At 35.3% G+C, this 19,630-nt stretch overlaps 1 protein-coding gene across 4 annotated transcripts in view; it reads right to left on the reverse strand.

Moving 5' to 3' along the window:
- The window catches only part of CSMD3 (CUB and Sushi multiple domains 3), a 1,211,731-nt gene that overhangs the window by 469,714 nt on the left and 722,387 nt on the right, over positions 1–19,630 (reverse strand). For all 4 annotated transcript variants that reach the window (XM_054518783.2, XM_063726791.1, XM_063726792.1 and 1 more), the window contains one exon: positions 3,336–3,518. In XM_054518783.2, the coding sequence (XP_054374758.2) occupies positions 3,336–3,518 (183 nt within the window). The remainder of the gene's footprint in view (positions 1–3,335; positions 3,519–19,630) is intronic.

Raw genomic sequence — 19,630 nt, forward strand, 5'->3', positions numbered from 1 at the left:
GAGTGCAGTGGCACCATCTAGGCTCACTGCAACCTCCGCCTTCTGGGTTCAAGCGATTCTCCCACCTCAGCTTCCGGAGTAGCTGGGAATACAGGCACGCCCACCATGCCCAGCTAATTTTTGTATTTTTAGTAGAGATGGGGTTTCGCCATATTGGTCAGGCTGATCTCGAACGCCTGACCTCAAGTGAGCCACCTGCCTCGGCCTCCCAAAGTAATGGGATTACAGGCGTGAGCTACTGTGCCCGGCCCTTTATTATATATTTTTGAAAAAATTGAATTCCCTACACTTTGTACTAAATTATGTTTTCCTTATATTTAATATGTGAGTTTTTCAAGTCGAGTTTTTAAGCAAAATTTATACTTACTAGTTAAAACTCTCATTCCATTAATTTATATGGATATATATAAACATTAATCGAACTGTTTTTCTACTGTTTGACATTTAAAATTGTATTTTAAAATTTTTGCAATGTAAATAACACTGACTCTACTCTTGAAGAAAGCTTTTTTTGTTCATTATTTCCTTGGGATACATTTTCAAAAAAAGCACTTAGTATGACAAAGGATATGAATTTAAGCCTCAAAACATTTTGCTAAATTTATGATTTAAAAAGTTATTTTGACGTTATTGAAAAATAACAGAAATATCAGAGAATACAACACCCGTATCAGTATAAAATATTGTGATTATTTTCCTTGTCCTCCATTGATAAGAAAAGTGATAACTCATTGTCTTAACTCGCATTTCTTTGACTACTAGAGAAGTTGAAGATTTCTTACTTTTGTTAGACATTTTTATTTCCTTTTAAAAAATTATCTGCTCATAAACTAATCATTTAAGATTATGATCTCTTAGTTTATAATATGCATAAAACTTTCTCATTATTTTGTTATTTTAGCATCTTGGCATAAATTATTTGTTTTAATTTGAATATTAAAATAATTGCATTTTTTACAATCTTTTAGTGTCATATGTTTTATTAACATTCAGACATTACACCAATATCTATTTCTCTATCTACACAAATATAAAACCATAGGTATAGCTGCATCTACCAACAGGTATATCTCTTTTTATAACTTTTATCATTTTATCATTCAAAAATAGTTTGTACTTTTAATCTACTTATTTTCTGCATAATTTTATGAGTTGAACTAAAGCTTGCAAACTGACAGTCATTGGATTGAATTCAGATTGCAGATGTGTTTGGCTTGATTTTTTTTTCTTCTGCCCCCATAAAAATTTCAAATCACATTGAAAAATCATCATATTTCATATTTAAGGGAAAAACATCTTTTATTCTAGCTTATCTTGAAAAGTTAAGGCACCCCAGTTTCCTACCACTTCCAAAATGGGTGCACACATACTTACTCCTATTCCCTCTTCACACTCTTTCCTGCCTGCATCCTGGAATAATTTGATCCTATAACTCCTGATCTAAATTAAGGGTCAGAAATCTTTTTCTGAAAAAGAGTAGGTAATAAATGCTTTGGTTTTGCAAACCATACGATCTCCTTTGCAACTATTTAATTCTGCAGTTGTAGCTGGAAGGCAGCCATGCACAATCAGTAAATGAAAGTGTTTGGTTATTTTCCAATAAAACTTTACTTAAAAATACACAGAAAGGAGGATGGATTTGGCCCACAATCTGTTTGCCATCTCCTGATCTAAATGATCCCCACTTGGAGCAAGAGCTAACCAAAGACACACTTTAATGGCCCTTATCAGATAGATAGATGCTTATATCATACTTTAAATTCTTAATTATATAAGACGCAGTTTTATATAACTTCCCTTTACAATTTGTTAGTACCACAGTCATAACTTAATATACTTTAGCATCCACAGAAGCACTTTGCTTTTACAAAATTCTTGTATCTACTCCTGCCTGTTTTTTACTTAGCTATATGTCAATACAGTACGTCAAGTTCCCAGAAAAACTATTTTAGAATTTTGACTAAAATTGCAAAGCAATTTCTGTATAACTCGTGTATTTGATATATTGATTTATCATTCAGGAACATGGCTTCTATCTGTATTTCATTCTCATAAAATTTTATTTTCTTGTAAAGTTTTATAATTTTTTTGTATGAGTTATTTTAAATATGTGAGGATTATTTATATGTATTTTATAATTGTATTTTCTGAATGTATTCTCTTTTAAATGTATTTCCAAGTTAGTTATTACTGGTATATAAAACATTATTAATCGCTACATTTTTATCATATATCAGGATATTAGACTTAATTTTAAAATAGTAAAAAATGTTTTCTAGTATTCAAGAATGTTTTAAAAATTGGTTTTAGTCAGCAAAATTTTCAGTATTTTCACTAAATGCCTTTTGGAGTCTATTAAAATGCTCTTAAAACATTTTTATTTTTGATGTGATATATTACACTAATGGATTCTCTGGTATTAAGCCAACGTTGTCCTCCAAGAAGAACACCTAGAATTAAAACTTTTCAACAAAAGTATTTTGAAGTATTACTAAGCTTTAGTAAATCGAATCAGATACTCCTAATATATTTTCTTCTCTTACAAGAACTTCACCAATTAATCTTGGTTAAAGATAAGAACTAAAACATAAGGGGACTATGAAGGGGACGTATGCACTTTTCCTCTTCTAGACCTCCTGAAGAGCAAACACAATATATTGTTATTAGGGAAATTTCTGCCAGATTCTAAAAATATCCACTTCATTTTAATGTATTGAAGACCGCATTTAATTGAGCACACCAAGTGCGTGAATAGGCAATACAAATTATACTTTTGCTGTAGTTAAACTGCAATATCTTAATGTATTTGAATACATTATTTTAATCCAAGCATATTGTATATCATTAATGTTAATGAATTGTATTCTATGCAATATAAAAAAATGGCACCTCATGCATTAGTGTTAACATCTACAAGCAAAAATAAGTTAGTGCATTATACACACAATATAAGCTTTAAATATTTTAATGTTTTTGATTGCAAATAAACATATACTATCTTATTAAAATAAACGAGTCTATTAGAATTCATTCAGATGTATAATTTCCATAAGACGTATGCTATCTAGAAAGTATAAAATGCCATGAAATAAAATGTTGTAAGAACACACGTAATATATATTTTGCCATTACTAAGTGAACTATGTTAACTTTATTTAAATCTGTAATAAAATTTATAATTTGGCATAAGCACACTTGTTAAAGATAGTATCACAAAGTGCTACTCATCCAAAAATAATTACACGGTTGCAGCTCTTTGCAATTAATTACAAAAGCAATTATATGCAAGGACAGGGTAACATATGCTGTCTGGAAGCAAAGCATTTGGTACTCACAGATACAGATGGGTATGTTTGCAGACCATTGGTTATTCTCTTGACAAACAATGGATTTCTCTCCAATTAATTCAAACCCAAACTGGCATTCAAACCTTAAAACATCACGATTAGAAAATCCATCGCCTTCTCTAATTCCATATAAGGGTGTACCAGGATCACCACAACTTTCTTTCTCAATTTCTGGAAAAATAGAAGATAAAAGTCACCGTCCAAGGGTTGCGGGCATATGATACCCATAATACAAGTTAGGTAAATATATGCTCTTTGTTGTGGAGATATTTCAGAACAAAAAATAAATATATTCTCCAATCTTATTTTTTTTGCCATTCTTACAGGCATGATAAAATGATCTTTAGAGAATAATTAGTATATTTCTTTCTTTTTATAGATGAAGAATCTGAGGTTATCAGAGCTAATGAGGTGCCAGAGGCCATGTGCTTAACACAAAAATTATGATAATATCTCAGATTTTCTCTCTGTACTACATATATACATAAATGTACACACACATAGACATAAATGTATATTTCCCTCAAATCCCAGACTTTTCTTATTCTTGTCATTTCTACAGGATACGGTAAATCCCTGAATCATGACCAGGACATGAGGGAACGTTCTCTGTGTCTACACTCCTACAGAAATCAATGAATACCTCTCACCTAGGATCTCTTCCTCAATCTGGTACTTGTTGGTTGAATTATTTTCCTAACTAGACGCCCCCCCCCCAAAAAAAAATCTTCTCAAAGGAAGCAATCAGTTTTGAATTCCAAATTACTCAGCTATGTTCCTTAATAAATGTTTCTTGGATGAATGGAAAGAGATTGAAAAAAATATTTTAACACCATTAAAACAACCTTTGAGTTGTATCCAAAGAAACTTCAAATATCTGGGATCATCACTGTTTAACCATGAATGTTAGCAGTAAATTACTGTGGTGGTTGATTTGGCTTAAAAGTCACATAAAATCTTAGTAATACAGTTGTCTTCAAACAAACAATAGTAAAAAAAAATACAAATTTAAAAAATGTAACTTTAAGATAAAGTTATAGTTTCTCCTGACACTCAAATATCAACACATTCCTAGCTCCTCTGTTATCCACTAGCATTGATTTAATGTGTATCTTTCCAGTTCTTTTTTCAAGATGTATAATTCCACACAGACATATCTAATATGTAACATTATAGAAATCTAAAAATTATCTTCACAAAAACTATGCAGTATTGTTTCATGTACATCATACTTTAACTTTTATTATACTGTCAATATTATTTTCTTTCTCCTTTTTAACCAAACAATATGTTTTAGGGATACTTTTGAACATCCTTGTATCCTTAGCAGAAATCATATATGCATTTAAAGATTTCTTTAAAAACCTGGATTTGATTTTATATTTTCTTAGACTTTTTTATCTATCAGGGACATTGGTCTATAACTTTTTTCTTCTGCTCTTCATATCTAGTTTTAATATCAAGGGAAGATGTTAGTAATTTTCCATATTTTACTAGTCTTTAGGTTAATTTGTACAAGAAAAAAATTGGATTCTTGCATGGATGAGTTTGGTAGCCATCTGACTACCATTTTGTTTCTAAGGTTATTTTCCTATTTAAGTGTTTTATGTTGTTGTTTGTTTTTTCTTTTGCTTGTTTCTTGGAGAAGGTTTTGGACCAATATTGGCAACTTATAAACATTAGAGAAGTGACATTTTTCAAGGTTGGTTTAGTTGTAACACAATTGTGTTCCAAGATTTTTTAATATCTCATTTATAAATACGCCATAATTATTTCTGACTTCTAATGCTATTAGTGTTTACTTTCTGGTTTTCTTTCTTCATATTTACAAAAGGCTGTCAAATTTATTAGGTGGCTTAAAGAACCAGTGTTTGCTGTTGATAAATTTTTTTTTTGTTTATTTGTTTGTTTGTTTGTTTTGAGACAGAGTCTCTTACTCTGTCACCCAGGCTGAAGTGCAGTGGCATGATCTTGGCTCACTGTAACCTCTGCCTCCCAGGTTCAAGAGATTCTCCTGCCTTAGCCTCCTGGGTAGCTGGGACTACAGGTGCTCGTGCCACCATGCCCAACTAGTTTTTGTATTTTTAGTAGAGACGGGGTTTCACCGTGTTGTCCAGGCTGGTCTCAAACTCCTGACCTCAAGTCATTCACCCTCCTTGGTCTCCCAAAGTGCTGGAATTAACAGGTGTGAGCCACCGTGCCCGGCAAATTCTATTGTTTTTATTTTAATTTAAATATCTTTCCTTTTTATATTTTTGGATTCCATCTTCAGTTTTCTTTTGGATTATATTGCTGTTCTTTTTTCTGTTTTCCTGAGTTGAAATCTTGGAACCTTTTTTTAGTGTATTTTCAGCCTTTCTTATTTATTAAAGAATAAAACAAATTTAGCTCTAAATTGATATGGACAGATTTTATTGTTCACTTGTGAAAAGTTTGTATTGAGAGAAAATAACATAGCCTGTATAAAGTTCAGGACTATCTGTGGTTTAAAGCACCCATTGGGGCTATTGAATCATATCCTTATGAACAAGGGGGGACTACTGTATTTACATGTGTCAGATGCTGTTCCAGGTATCTAAGATACACCAGTAAATAAACAGACAAGGATTTCTGCTCTCTGAATGCATGTATTCCATTGGACGTTTGCAAACTATAAATAATAAACAAACAATGTCTTATTTTAGAATGTGATATACAGTACAGAAAAAGAAAAGATTAAACAGGAAATAGGTGTGTTAAAGTGCTAGGTGATTGGGGGTGACACTATTGCTAGGTTCACAGTTTATTACTCTTATACCTTCTTCTAAAAATTGTTTCTGTTATTGAAAGAATAGGTCCTTCTTCATCTGAAAATGTCTTTATTTTGCCTTCACTATTGAATAACAGGGGATAAGGTATAAAATTTTAATTCAAAATTATTTGCCCTCAGCATTTAAAGATGTTTTCCTCTAGTCTTTTATCCATCCACTATTCCTGATAAGAAATATGATACCAAATTGATTTTAATTCTTTCATAATTAATCTGCCCCTTCTCCTCCATTCTTTTAAGAGCTAGGATTCCTTTTCAGACTTGCTGTTTTTAAATATACTCATTTTTAAATCTATTTTTTCTACTAGGTGTTCAATAGATTACTTCTGTCAAATACCTTGTAACTTTTTTTTCAGTTCTAGGAAATTGTTACCATTATTTTCCTTAAAATGTTGTTTATTATATGGCCTCATCTTTCTGAAAGTTGTTCACATTGAATGTTGAAAATTAGGAATCATGTTGCTCAAACTTTCAACTTCTCATTTTTAAAGATTCTCTATTTTGCATTCTAGAAGAATTCAATAATTCCATATGTATATAATACACATATACACACACACATTTATATATTTATATATTATAAATTTCAATTTACTAATTCACTGTTTAGTTTTATTTAATTTCAAATTACCTTAAATATTGAAAAATTATGTTGTCATTTCCTAAATATTTAATGACTTTAATGATTGTTATTTCTTATTGTTTCATAGTCTTCTGTTATTTTTTTCATAAATACAATTTCCCCCCTTAATTTTGTGAAGGTATCTACTCTAATTATTTTAAAATATTTTCTTATTGCTCTTTTAACTCTGTTTCCTTGGATTTAATGAGAAATATATTTAGAGAGTAGCAGAGTGAACTTTATTCTAATGCAGCATATTTGAAAATTTATACAGTGAATCATAATGGCTGTTATGCCTATGATGAAAAGGCACAGGAGGAAGTAGGGGAGAACAAAACTTGTGTTTGAGCAAGAAAAAACAATGATAACAAACATTTATTTATATGTTTATTTACACTTATTTATCTTAGGAATATCCTACAGCCTCAAAACAATTGTAAATGTTCTCTTTTCATTCTTAGTCATTATTATATATTTAAATACACTTTCTATTATCTTTGGGTTAGTGTTGAGAGTGAGCATTAATCTATTTGAAACCATATTTTTTTCTTTGCTCCATTAACACAACATTCTTTAAAATTAAGAACATATTTTAAATTTAATGAAGCTGTAAATACTCTCTAACATAGACTGGAAACAATACACAGTAAGTAAAGTAAACATGCACCTAGTATGTACCACTGCTTTTGGGTTTTTTTCCTATGCAGCAGTGATATGGTTAGGCTTTGTCTCTCCACCCAAATCTCATAAATTGAGATTTGTATAAAGTCTTAATCACCATGCTATTGTGGAGGACTTTTCATTCACTAGTTATTCATTTGTAAAACCTTTACTTAGTTTCTAATATTTATAAAAAATAAAATAAGGATGGCCAAATAGGAACAGCTCCAGTCTACAGCTCCCAGTGTGAGTGAAGCAGAAGACGGGTGATTTCTGCATTTCCAACTGAGGTACCAGGTTCATCTCACTGGGGCTTGTTGGACAGTGGGTGCAGGAGTGTGTGCAGCCCAGCAAGCGTGAGCCAAAGCAGGGCGAGGCATCGCCTCACTCGGGAAGCACAAGGGGTCAGGGATTTTCCTTTCCTAGCCAAGGGAAGCTGTGACAGATGGAACCTGGAAAATCGGACCACTTCCACCCTAATACTGAGCTTTTCCACTGGTCTTAGCAAACGCTAAGTCTCTCCTGACACTCAAATATCGACACATTCCTAGCTCCTCTGTTATCCACTAGCACCAATTTAATGTGTATCTTTCCAGTTCTTTTCTCAAGATGTATAATTCCACACAGACATATCTAATGTGTAACATATAGAAACCTAAAATTTATCTTCACAAAAACTATGCAGTATTGTTTTATGTATATCATACTTTAACTTTTATTATACTGTCAATATTACTTTCTTTCTCCTTTTTAACCAAACAATATGTTTTAGAGATACTTTTGAACATCCTTGCAAGGCTGGTTCAACATATGCAAATCATTAAATGCAATCCAGCATATAAACAGAACCAAAGACAAAAATCACATAATTATCTCAATAGATTCAGTAAAGGCCTTTGACAAAATTCATCAGCCCTTCATGCTAAAAACTCTCAATAAATTAGGTATTGATGGGACATATCTCAAAATAATAAGAGCTATCTATGAAAAACCCACAGCCAATATCATGCTGAATGGGCAAAAACTGGAAGTATTCCCTTTGAAAACTGGCACAAGACAGGGATGCCCTCTCTCACTACTCCTATTCAACATAGTGTTGGAAGTTCTGGCCAGGGCAATCAGGCAGGAGAAAGAAATAAAGGGTATTCAATTAGGAAAAGAGGAGGTCAAATTGTCCCTGCTTGCAGATGACAAGATTGCATATTTAGAAAACCCCATCATCTCAGCCCAAAATCTCCTTAAGCTGATAAGCAACTTCAGCAAAGTCTCAGGATACAAAATCAATGTGGAAAAGTCACAAGCATTCTTATACACCAATAACAGACAGAGAGCCAAATCATGAGGGAACTCCCATTCACAATTGCTTCAAAGAGAATAAAATACCTAGGAATCCAACTTACAAGGGACGTGAAGGACCTCTTCAAGGAGAACTACAAACCACTGCTCAATGAAATAAAAGAGGACACAAACAAATGGAAGAACATTCCATGCTCATGGATATGAAGAATCAGTATCGTGAAAATGGCTATACTGCCCAAGGTAATTTATAGATTCAATGCCATCCTCATCAAGCTATCAATGACTTTCTTCACAGAATTTGAAAAAACTACTTTAAAGTTCATATGGAACCAAAAAAGGGCCTGCATTGCCAATACAATCCTAAGCCAAAAGAACAAAGCTGGAGGCATCACACTACCTGACTTCAAACTATACTAAAAGGCTACAGTAACCAAAACAGCATGGCACTGGTAACAAAACAGAGATATAGACCAATAGAACAGAACAGAGCCCTCAGAAATAACATCACACATCTACAACCATCTGATCTTTGACAAACCTGAGAAAAACAAGCAATGGGAAAAGGATTCCCTATTTAATAAATGGTGCTGGGAAAACTGGCTAGCCATATGTAGAAAGCTGAAACTGGATCCCTTCCTTACACCTTATACAAAAATTAATTCAAGATGGATTGAAGATTTAAATGTTAGACCTAAAACCATAAAAACCCTACAAGAAAACCTAGGCAATACCATTCAAGACATAGGCATGGGCAAGGACTTCATGTCTAAAACACCAAAAGCAATGGCAACAAAAGCCAAAATTGACAAATGGGATCTAATTAACTAAAGAGCTTCTGCATAGCAAAAGAAACTACCATCAGAGTGAACAGGTAACCTACACAATGGGAGAAAATTTTTGCAATCTACTCATCTGACAAACGGCTAATATCCAGAATCTTCAAAGAACTCAAACCAATCTGCAAGAAAAAATCAAACAACCCCATCACAAAGTGGGCAAAGGACATAAACAGACACTTCTCAAAAGAAGACATTTATGCAGCCAAAAGACACATAAAAAAATGCTCACCATCACTGGCCATCAGAGAAATGCAAATCAAAACCACAATGAGATACCATCTCACACCAGTTAGAATGGCGATCATTAAAAAGTCAGGAAACAACAGGTGCTGGAGAGGATGTGGAGAAATAGGAACACTTTTACACTGTTGGTGGGACTGTAAACTACTTCAACCATTGTGGAAGACAGTGTGGCAATTCCTCAAGGATCTAGAACTAGAAATACCATTTGACCCAGCCATCCCATTACTGGGTATATACCCAAAGGATTAAAAATCATGCTGCTATAAAGACACATGCACACGTATGTTTATTGCGGCATTATTCACAATAGCAAAGACTTGGAACCAACCCAAATGTCCATCAATGATAGACGGGATTAAGAAAATGTGGCACATATACATCATGGAATACTATGCAGCCATAAAAATGATGAGTTCATGTCCTTTGTAGGGACATGGATCTTTGTAGGGACATGGATGTTTGCATCATTCTCAGCAAAGTATCACAAGGACAAAAAAACCAAACACCACATGTTCTCACTCATAGGTGGGAATTGAACAATAAGAACACTTGGACACATGAAGGGGAACATCAGACACTGGGGCCTGTTGTGGGGTGGGGGCAGGGGGGAGGGATAGCATTAGGTGATATACCTAATGCAAATGACAAGTTAATGGGTGCAGCACACCAACATGGCGCATGTATACATATGTAACAAACGTTGTGCACATGTACCCTAGAACTTAAAGTATACTTAAAAAAATAATAAGGTACTAAGGATATAAAGACAAATAAAATGTAGCCCCTGTCCTTAACTGAAGGCACAAAGGAGGTATTAGCTAAGTCTCCTTGGAGTTGGAGGTTGTAAAAGAGGTAAAGACTGCACAGAAGAGGTAACCCTAAAGCTATTTTCAGAGTTAACTCACTGAGTCGACTAAGAAAGACAAAAGAAGGAAAAAGTATCCTGAATAGAGAGGGCAGTATCAGAAAAGGTATAAAGCCTTTTTCTTCCCTTTTCTTTCAAAGTGGAATGGGTAGAGTTAGGTGGCACCAGAGGTTGAGGAGATAGTAGGGTCAAGTACGTGGTATTATGGATGAGGGCCAGAGAAGTAGAAGTGAGGCTAAAAAGGCAGCCTGTAAGGTTGGGAGGTTAAGTATATGTGAAGAAGGGTGAAAATCAGAAATATTGAAGATAAGGGCAGACAGACTTCTCACTATCAAAAAGAGCATTTACAAATGTAGAAACAGAAAAGACTACAAAGAACCCTAAGGGGTTAAACTGAAATGTTAAAAAATGGTGTGAACTCAAGTTTAAAATATGAATATAACTAGATATGAATGGGTGTATATACATACATATGTCATGCATACACACATATGTACACATATGTGCACATATTTCCTAGCTGCATCCACTGAGAGTCCTGAAAGTAATAAAGCGCTATAGAAACAAGTATATTGAGTACACAGGTGTTGGTTTCTACATACCATTCTTCACTAAAGGGCACCAGGGAGGCTAATTTTAGGGGATGGACAAGGAAAAAGATAAGATGAAGCTGGAATACCTTGTTGTGCCAAAAAACGTGGGGTGTACTTAAAGAATGATGGTGGGGACATATCAAAAGGACATAGAGGCCAGCTTGAAGAAGCTCCACTGGCTATTCTGGTGCAATTTAACCATCAAACAAAGATAATGGCATAGTACAACACATTGAATAAAATTTAAATGCATTCATCCATACCGATATAAATAAATAAATGGGACAGAAGGGAAAACTTTTTCTCCATAAAGAGGTGAAAGGTGAAGCTGGCTGGGCTTCTGGGTCAGGTGGGGACTTGGAGAACTTTTCTGTCTAGCTAAAGGATTGTAAATGCACCAATCAGTGCTTTGTGTCTAGCTAAAGGTTTGTAAATGCACCAGTCAGCACTCTGTAAAAATGAACCAATCATCACTCTATAAAATGGACCCATCAGTACTCTGTAAAATGGACCAATCAGCAGGATGTGGGTGGGGCCAAATAAGGGAATAAATGCTGGCCACCTGAGCCAGCAGCAGCAACCGGCTTGGGTCCCCTTCCACGCTGTGGAAGCTTTGTTCTTTCCCCCTTCATAATAAATCTTGCTGCTGCTCACTCTTTGGGTCTGCACTACCTTTAAGAGCTGTAACACTCACTGCGAAGGTCTGCGGCTTCACTCCTGAAGTCAGCAAGACCACGAACCCACCAGAAGGAAGAAACTCTGGACACATCTGAAGGAACAAACTCCAGACACACCATCTTTAAGAACTGTAACATTCACCTGGAGGGTCCGTGGCTTCATTCTTGAAGTCAGCGAGACCAAGAACCCACCGGAAGGAACCAATTCTGGACACAGAGGGACAGTTAATAAGTACAGAATAAGTGGGGAAAAAAAGAGAAAATTAACATTTGGCAACCATCACACTGGTTGTGGATATTTGGCTGGATGTTTGATAAAAAATAAGATATTACCTCTCTGAAACACATATAAATCACAAAGGTGAAATGGGTGATGTTCTCATGAAAAATCCTGGAAGACATCAATTTTACTAGGTGACTAATGATCACATAGGGCGTATATTCGGATATATTGACATTGTTTGCCTCCTGGTGTGATGTCCTGAGAGGACAAGCATCATTCTTGTGGTACCCCTGTCAAGAATGTGTGGCCTATGCCTGGATATGGGAAAAGATTGTATGGACCCAGATTGAGGGATATATCACAAAATAAAAGGCTTGTACTCTTTAGAGCCATCAAGGTCATGACAGATAGGGAAACATTGAGGAACTCATCCAGATTGAAGGAAATGAAAGAGACATGACAACAATGCAATGCAGGTTCTTGGATTGATTCCTGGACAAGAAACAACATGTGTGTGTGTTTGTGTGTGTGTGTACGCGTGCGTGTGTGTAGTTAGTGAAATTTGCAAGGGGTTTGTTAATTTGTTTGGAAGTGTTTTATTAATGTTGATTTTCTGATTTGTATGGTTGTTTTGTGGTTACATAAAGGAGTTTTTTTGTTTTGGTGCAATTCAAACTGAATATTTGGGAATGATGAGCTATTATGTTTGCAACTTGTTCTCAAATCATTCCGTAGTGGTTTTAAAACATGTCTGCAAATTCTTTGATGCTTCTATGAAAAGGTAGAGTTGGCTGGGCGTGGTGGCTCATGGCTGTCATCCCAGCACTTTGGGACGCCAAGGAAGGTGGATCACCTGAGGTCAGAAGGTTGAGAGCAGCCTGGCCAACATGGAGAAACCCCGTCTCTTCTAAAAATACAAAAATTAGCTGGGCATGGTGGCGGGTGCCTGTAATCCCAGCTACTCAGGAGGTTGAGGCTGGAAAATCACTTGAACCCAGGAGGCAGAGGTTGTAATGAGCAGAGATCGTGCCACTGCACTCCAGCCTGGGCAACAAGAGCAGAACTGCATCTCAAAAACAAACAAACAAAAGCAAAAAAACAAAAGGTAGAGTCAAATTCCCCTCTTTTTGATTATTGGCCAGTATTGTTGCCTAGATTTTAATGAAGAGAATAAGACAGAAGTGACACTCATGACCACTTCTATTGGCTTCTCTTCTAATGTTACCAGTTGTCTCAGGCTCATGCAGGCTTAAGGACAGAACAACCATGGTAACAGTTGCTGTTTTCTTGTCAATTGCAACATAAACTATAGCAGCTCCAGTACCCAGATTTGACTCCACAGGAACACAGGAATCTTCCCACAGGGGCTGGATAGCAGCATCGAATTGTGGAGAATTTAAAGCCTGAGAGATGAAATTTTACCATCAAGGAGCAAGAGAAGAGATGGGAAGGAGACCAGTAGATAAATTTCTAACACTTCCTCTCCCAAAACAGATGGTTCTAAAGCACAACTGGTCCACGTGGCTCACATAATTAAACATTCAGCTGTGTTTCTTGTGAGGCTGTGGTCAGCTCAGTAATATACCACCTTATATTTGATTCTCCAATTTCTCTGTTTATATAACTTTCCCCCTCTTTCTTGCTGTCTTAGAAATACACCTCCCAAGCTCCTCAATAAAGTATTAGTCTATAATCTTTGCTTCAACTATGTTTTCTAGGGAATCAAAGCTAATACAAATGAGTGACCACTGGCAAACAAATTGGTAGACAAGGTAGGGGATTAGAGTATCTTAAGGTTGAAACATGGATGTAATTTCCAGGAAGATAAGACTATTAGCTGACATTACTGATTTTTTTGAAAAGGGGATTGCTGAATACTATAATCATTTTAACTCATGTAATTTTTATTGCAATGCTATTAGCCAGTCACCATTATTTCCCATTAAAGGATGAAAAAAATGAAGTTCTGAGAAGCTGACCACAGCTATATATGTAGAAATAGCTCAACTGAGATTCTACTCATGCCCACACTCTTTTTATATTGTCCCATGATAATCGAGAGAAAGAATGGAATGAGACACTGTAAGCCAGGTACTGGGAAAAATGAGGGAAAGGAAAGGATACCTTGAGTCCAGTGTTGAAAGGGAAAGGATGGTCATATTAATTTTAAGAAATTTTTTTGTCTCTACTCCTTTGGCCCACCAAAGTTCCACCCTTGCACACTCCGAAGGTAACTTGGGAACTATTTAGATCTCTTCAACTTCCTTACCATAGAGGGCCCTTCATGATCTCAGCCTTTCCTACCTCTCCAGTCCTGTCTCCCATCATTTTCCCATAAGCAACCTAAGTGTTAGACATGTTGAAGCACTTGTTGTTCCCTTTCAACCTCTGTGCCCTGAGGCATGACATCTTCTCTGCTTGAAAAGAAGGCATTCTCCGAGTGTATAAAACATGAAGAAATTGCTATTTATTTCTTAAGGTCAAACTATACATCTTCCATAATGAGTGCCCTGAGCTTGCAAGCACTGTTAATTGCTGTTTTCTTTGGGCTTCTATAAGCCTTGGACATACCTATATTGGTACAAGTATTTTATTATAATTATTGATTTACTCATCTGTCTTTTTCCCATGAGTTTATATTTATTTTTATTTATTTTTTACTTTGTATCCCAAGTGTCTAAACACTTACATATAATTTATGTATCACACGGTTCTAAGCTCTTACATTTAATCCTGACACAGCCCTATGAGGACCCCAAAAGTTAAAGGATTTGTCCAAAGACACACAAATTTTAAGTGGCAGAGCTGGCTTTTGAATACAGTCAGTGTCATTCCAGGATATGAGTTCTTAAGCACTATACCCTCTCTCAGAGCCTAATATTCAAGAAACAGTTGTGGAATTTATAAAGAAGGAAGAAAGGCAATCAAGAACATACAAAAGTATATGGTCCTCTTAATAAATAATATAAGCAATCACAAAATCTCATAGTTAGAGAAAATCATAGGATGATCCATATTTCAGCTACGTCTTTTGAATGATTTAAATTGTATAGTTGTCTTGTAATTGAAAGATATGAGTGTTGGATATCTTCTGTTTACCCACTAAAGCCATTCTGCCCCTTCTCTGCTTGCTTTTTGCACTTCTTTTCTACTTCCAGGGTTGGGGGTAAAGGCTGATCCCCATGGTCCCATGATAGCCAGGACCCTATGCTCTCAGGCTTTCTGTGGGTAAGAGAACAGAGAGTTATCGGGCAGCGAGCAGCATTTTGGTAGGAGAGTAGGGTGAGGTCAGGAGGAGAGTGAAGTAGGGTATTTCCCCTGAGTTCCTTCTTTGCCTGATCGCTATGTGATGGCTGTGTCCCGTTAGTGAAAGCCACACTTATGTAAGGCAGCCCACTCCATACCGCTGTCCTCCAAGCTGTGGTTATCATTTCTGAAGCTACTAGTGGCTCCCTGCTGTCAACAGCTAGAGATATGGTACAATCCTTTGTTAGTTTCCTTAAGCTCTACCCCCACACACCCAGTATGAATGTGTCATTTGTTTCCTGCAGGGTTTCCTACTGATACAATATAATTTATCATTGAAATATCAATTCAACACACAAAAAATTTAGCTAGCATCCTACTGGTACTTGATTTTGTTATAATAATTTTGTCTTTCAGTATAGAAAATGGGGTTGGTATTTCTTTAATACATCTTGCCTCCACTGTCAGCTAAATATCTGTGCATCATCCACAACTAAATTTGGAAGAAACAAAGTGAGGATCCATCCCTAGGGTGAGAGGTCAGCACCCATAGAGAGTAGCACATGATTCTGCTCTTTTTTTTTTTCTTCCCTGCTGTGCAGGCAAAGAAATCAGAAGCAGGGGAAGAGGTGCTGAAATAAATTAGACTGGGAGGTCAGAGGAAATAAAAGCAGAGCAGTCAGAATGCTCTCATGCAGTGAGTTCAGAGCAATATTGGAAATATAAGTTTAAATGACAGTGGCTAAAATTTGTAGAAACAAGGCTTTTTCAACACTTTTTAAAGTGACCAAGTAACTTTGATCCTTGATGGCTAAAGTAATAAACCTTAATTTTAAATTCAATCAGATTTCCAGCCAAAGAATAGCATCTGGCCTTAAAGTGACATAGAACTACTCATTGATCAATCTCTGACTTGACAACAGTTGACACTGTAATTCAAATACTTCACAGAGAAACTGTGTAAGTTAAAAGAAAGTGATCTGTAAAACTTGCAGTTTTGCTGATTCTTAATGTTAAGAAGCCTTTTGGGAATCTCATTACCTCAGCAACGGGTTTACAAAGGTTGTGAAATATAGAATCATGCAGCTAGAAAAGACCTTGTGAGTTAAACCATGTCTCACCTTCAAGCATCTCAGACAAATGAGACTATAGTCAATATTTAGAGAGGTTTTGAGGAGGAAATCTATAACTGCCCACAGAAAGTAATGAAAGACATATTTACAATAATAAATAAATGCGTGAAGTGTTTTACAATCATGATGTAAACACTGACATTTAAAATGTTTCAGATTGGGTACAACAATTTAATAAAAATATGCAAAGTTTAGAATGGCAGCAAGTATGCCCTGGGACAAGGGTTTCCATTTTACACAGAGCTAATATAGAACATCTATAGCTAGTAGTTAAATCACGCACTCTTTTGAGATATAGCAATTAGAGACACTCTAAAAAATACATATTTAATTATCTCTCTCTCTCTCTTTTAGAAACAGGCTCTCACTATGTTGCTCAGACTTGGTTTCGAACTCCTGACCTCAATGATCCCCCCACCTCAACTCCTGAGTAGCTGGGATTACAGGCATGAACCACCAAGCCCAACAAGAATATTTGAATATGTTTAACAGAATTCGGAACTCTTTAACCGTGATAAAAACTATGCTTTTCTTTGACTCTAAATATAATGTTACTTGAAATATCATTAATGTGAAGTTGTTTTTATGATTGCACTGAGTATTTATGACAAGCCATTTATATCGTCAACTCGGTTCTTAGATCCGAGCCAAATTTACAGGATGGCTAGAAGACCTGCACGAAATATCTGTGGACAGACAAGGAGTCTGCCAGTCTTCATAGGTAAGGGACCTTTGAATTTGGATTATGTAGCATTTTGCTGCAATCCAATGATTATCAGAATTTTTTCTGGTTGTGAGTTTCTGGGAGTTTTATGCAAGACTCTGCTTAATAATTGTAGCTCCATCCTCTCTCTCTCTCTCAAGAGAATACATTGAAATACACAAGTGTGGGATTAAGCTTATTTTTATGGATAAGACTAATTGTTCTCTAGCTTAATTAAAATGAAATACATAATTTACAAATGTAGGCACTTCAAACGTTATTTATTAGTAGTAATATATTTCCTGAAACCTCATAACACTTTGAAACGCTCCACAATGTGACAATTCCAAAATCAAGAACTAATGCTCTAACCTAATAGTTCCCCAGCTTATAAATTTATTTCATGTCCAAAACAATTAAATGGGATATAGTGGGAATGAATTTAAAAAATCCACACTTCTTGATGATTATAAGTGGTTTAGTTAAGGAAATGTTAAGGCTAGTCTCATCAACTTTAATGTATGATCAATTCACTTCAGTTCAATATTTACAGAGCATATACTGTGTACAAAGAACTGGGGTAGGAACTATGGCTGCTGAAGTAGTTCAGGACATGCTACCCCAAAATATTGTTTATTTTGAGATGAAGGCACTTGAGAAACAGCAGATACGAACTTTCTGACCTCCTCTCTTTTACCTAAAAACAAGCCATGAAATTTCCCATGAGAAAAATATCCTAGGAAGAAAAGAACATCTTTATCACTAGAGGGTGGAAATCAACACTGAAATGAATCTGCACAACAAACTTGCTAAAATAATCTCTACCTTTGACTAGTGTTCTCCAGTATATCTTACTTACTTCCCCACACATTAATGCCCCAGCCCAAACCCCTTGTCTTCTCATTTCTTCACAAATTTATGATTTCTTTGTCTAAAAAGTATATAAGCTTTCTGCTCTTGTCACTTCTTTGGATCTTCATTTCTTGAGGACTCTCATGTACATATAAAATTTTTATAAAATGTACATGCTTTTTCTCCTGTTAATCTGACATGAGATATCATGTCAGTTTCTTAGGCCTAGTCAGATACCCTAAAAAGGGTAGAGGAGAAATTTTTCCTCCCCTGCATCACAAAAAAAGATGCATGCCATAATCTCTGCCCTTAAAAAGATGCATGCCATAATCTCTGCCCTTAAAAAGATGCATGCCATAATCTCTGCCCTTAAAAAGATGCATGCCATAATCTCTGCCCTTAAAAAGATGCATGCCATAATCTCTGCCCTTAAAAAGATGCATGCCATAATCTCTGCCCTTAAAAAGATGCATGCCATAATCTCTGCCCTTAAAAAGATGCATGCCATAATCTCTGCCCTTAAAAAGATGCATGCCATAATCTCTGCCCTTAAAAAGATGCATGCCATAATCTCTGCCCTTAAAAAGATGCATGCCATAATCTCTGCCCTTAAAAAGGATACCATCTAAAAGAGCTGCCAAATAGATGTATTCAGAATATATTTTAAAATTCTCTGGCACACATTTTTCAAGATAAAAAATGGACTATACTCTGGTCAACACCCTTGCTACGAAATGTACGTTTTAAAACTCTGAGATGATTTCAAAAGTTTAGTGCATTTCTTATACATTCTGACTTACTGGGTATATTATAGTTTAGACTATTAAAGATGAAACATGAAGTGATAAGGGAATCCTCCTTGACTTGCCTTGAGGTAGCATTTTAAAAAAACTTAGCCCATTGTTTATATACTTAAAGTTCTTCAAAGGAACTCCTTGACATTTGTCCTCAGTTTGGGACTAGGTACTGTGTCTGTGACAAATGGACAATGTAACAGTCTACTTGAGGATAGGAAACTCAGATATATGCTCAAGGGCATTTTCATTGTAAAAATCTCAAATCAGTAGATTCCATCATCCAGTGAGTCAGCTAATTATAGCTTCATTATCAAATTTTCAGATACTCTGACCTTTCTTGTTCACACATTCATTCATTCATCTATTCATTCAAATATCTATCACTATTCAAAAAAAAATCTTGAAATTGTACTATGTCCTAAATGTTGGGAAAACAGAAGTGAATAAGACAATTTATTATTGCCTACTAAGAAGACAAGCATATAAATACATAAAAAGTCTAATAAATAATGTAATTTTATCATAAAATGTATTGGGAATATGGAGAAAAAAATAAACAATTCTGCTAAGAAGTAGAAAGACAAAAAAGATTATAACAGAAAGATGAACTAAGATTTGAAAGATTTGCATGGATGTGTGTGTATTGGGGGTGATGTAGAGGTAGCTCGTGACTTTTTAGGTGTGGAGAGTAGTTTGACCAAGGGAATGATAGTGTGAACAAA

Source organism: Pongo abelii, chromosome 7 (genome assembly GCF_028885655.2).
Source record: "Pongo abelii isolate AG06213 chromosome 7, NHGRI_mPonAbe1-v2.0_pri, whole genome shotgun sequence".
NCBI lineage: Eukaryota > Metazoa > Chordata > Mammalia > Primates > Hominidae > Pongo > Pongo abelii.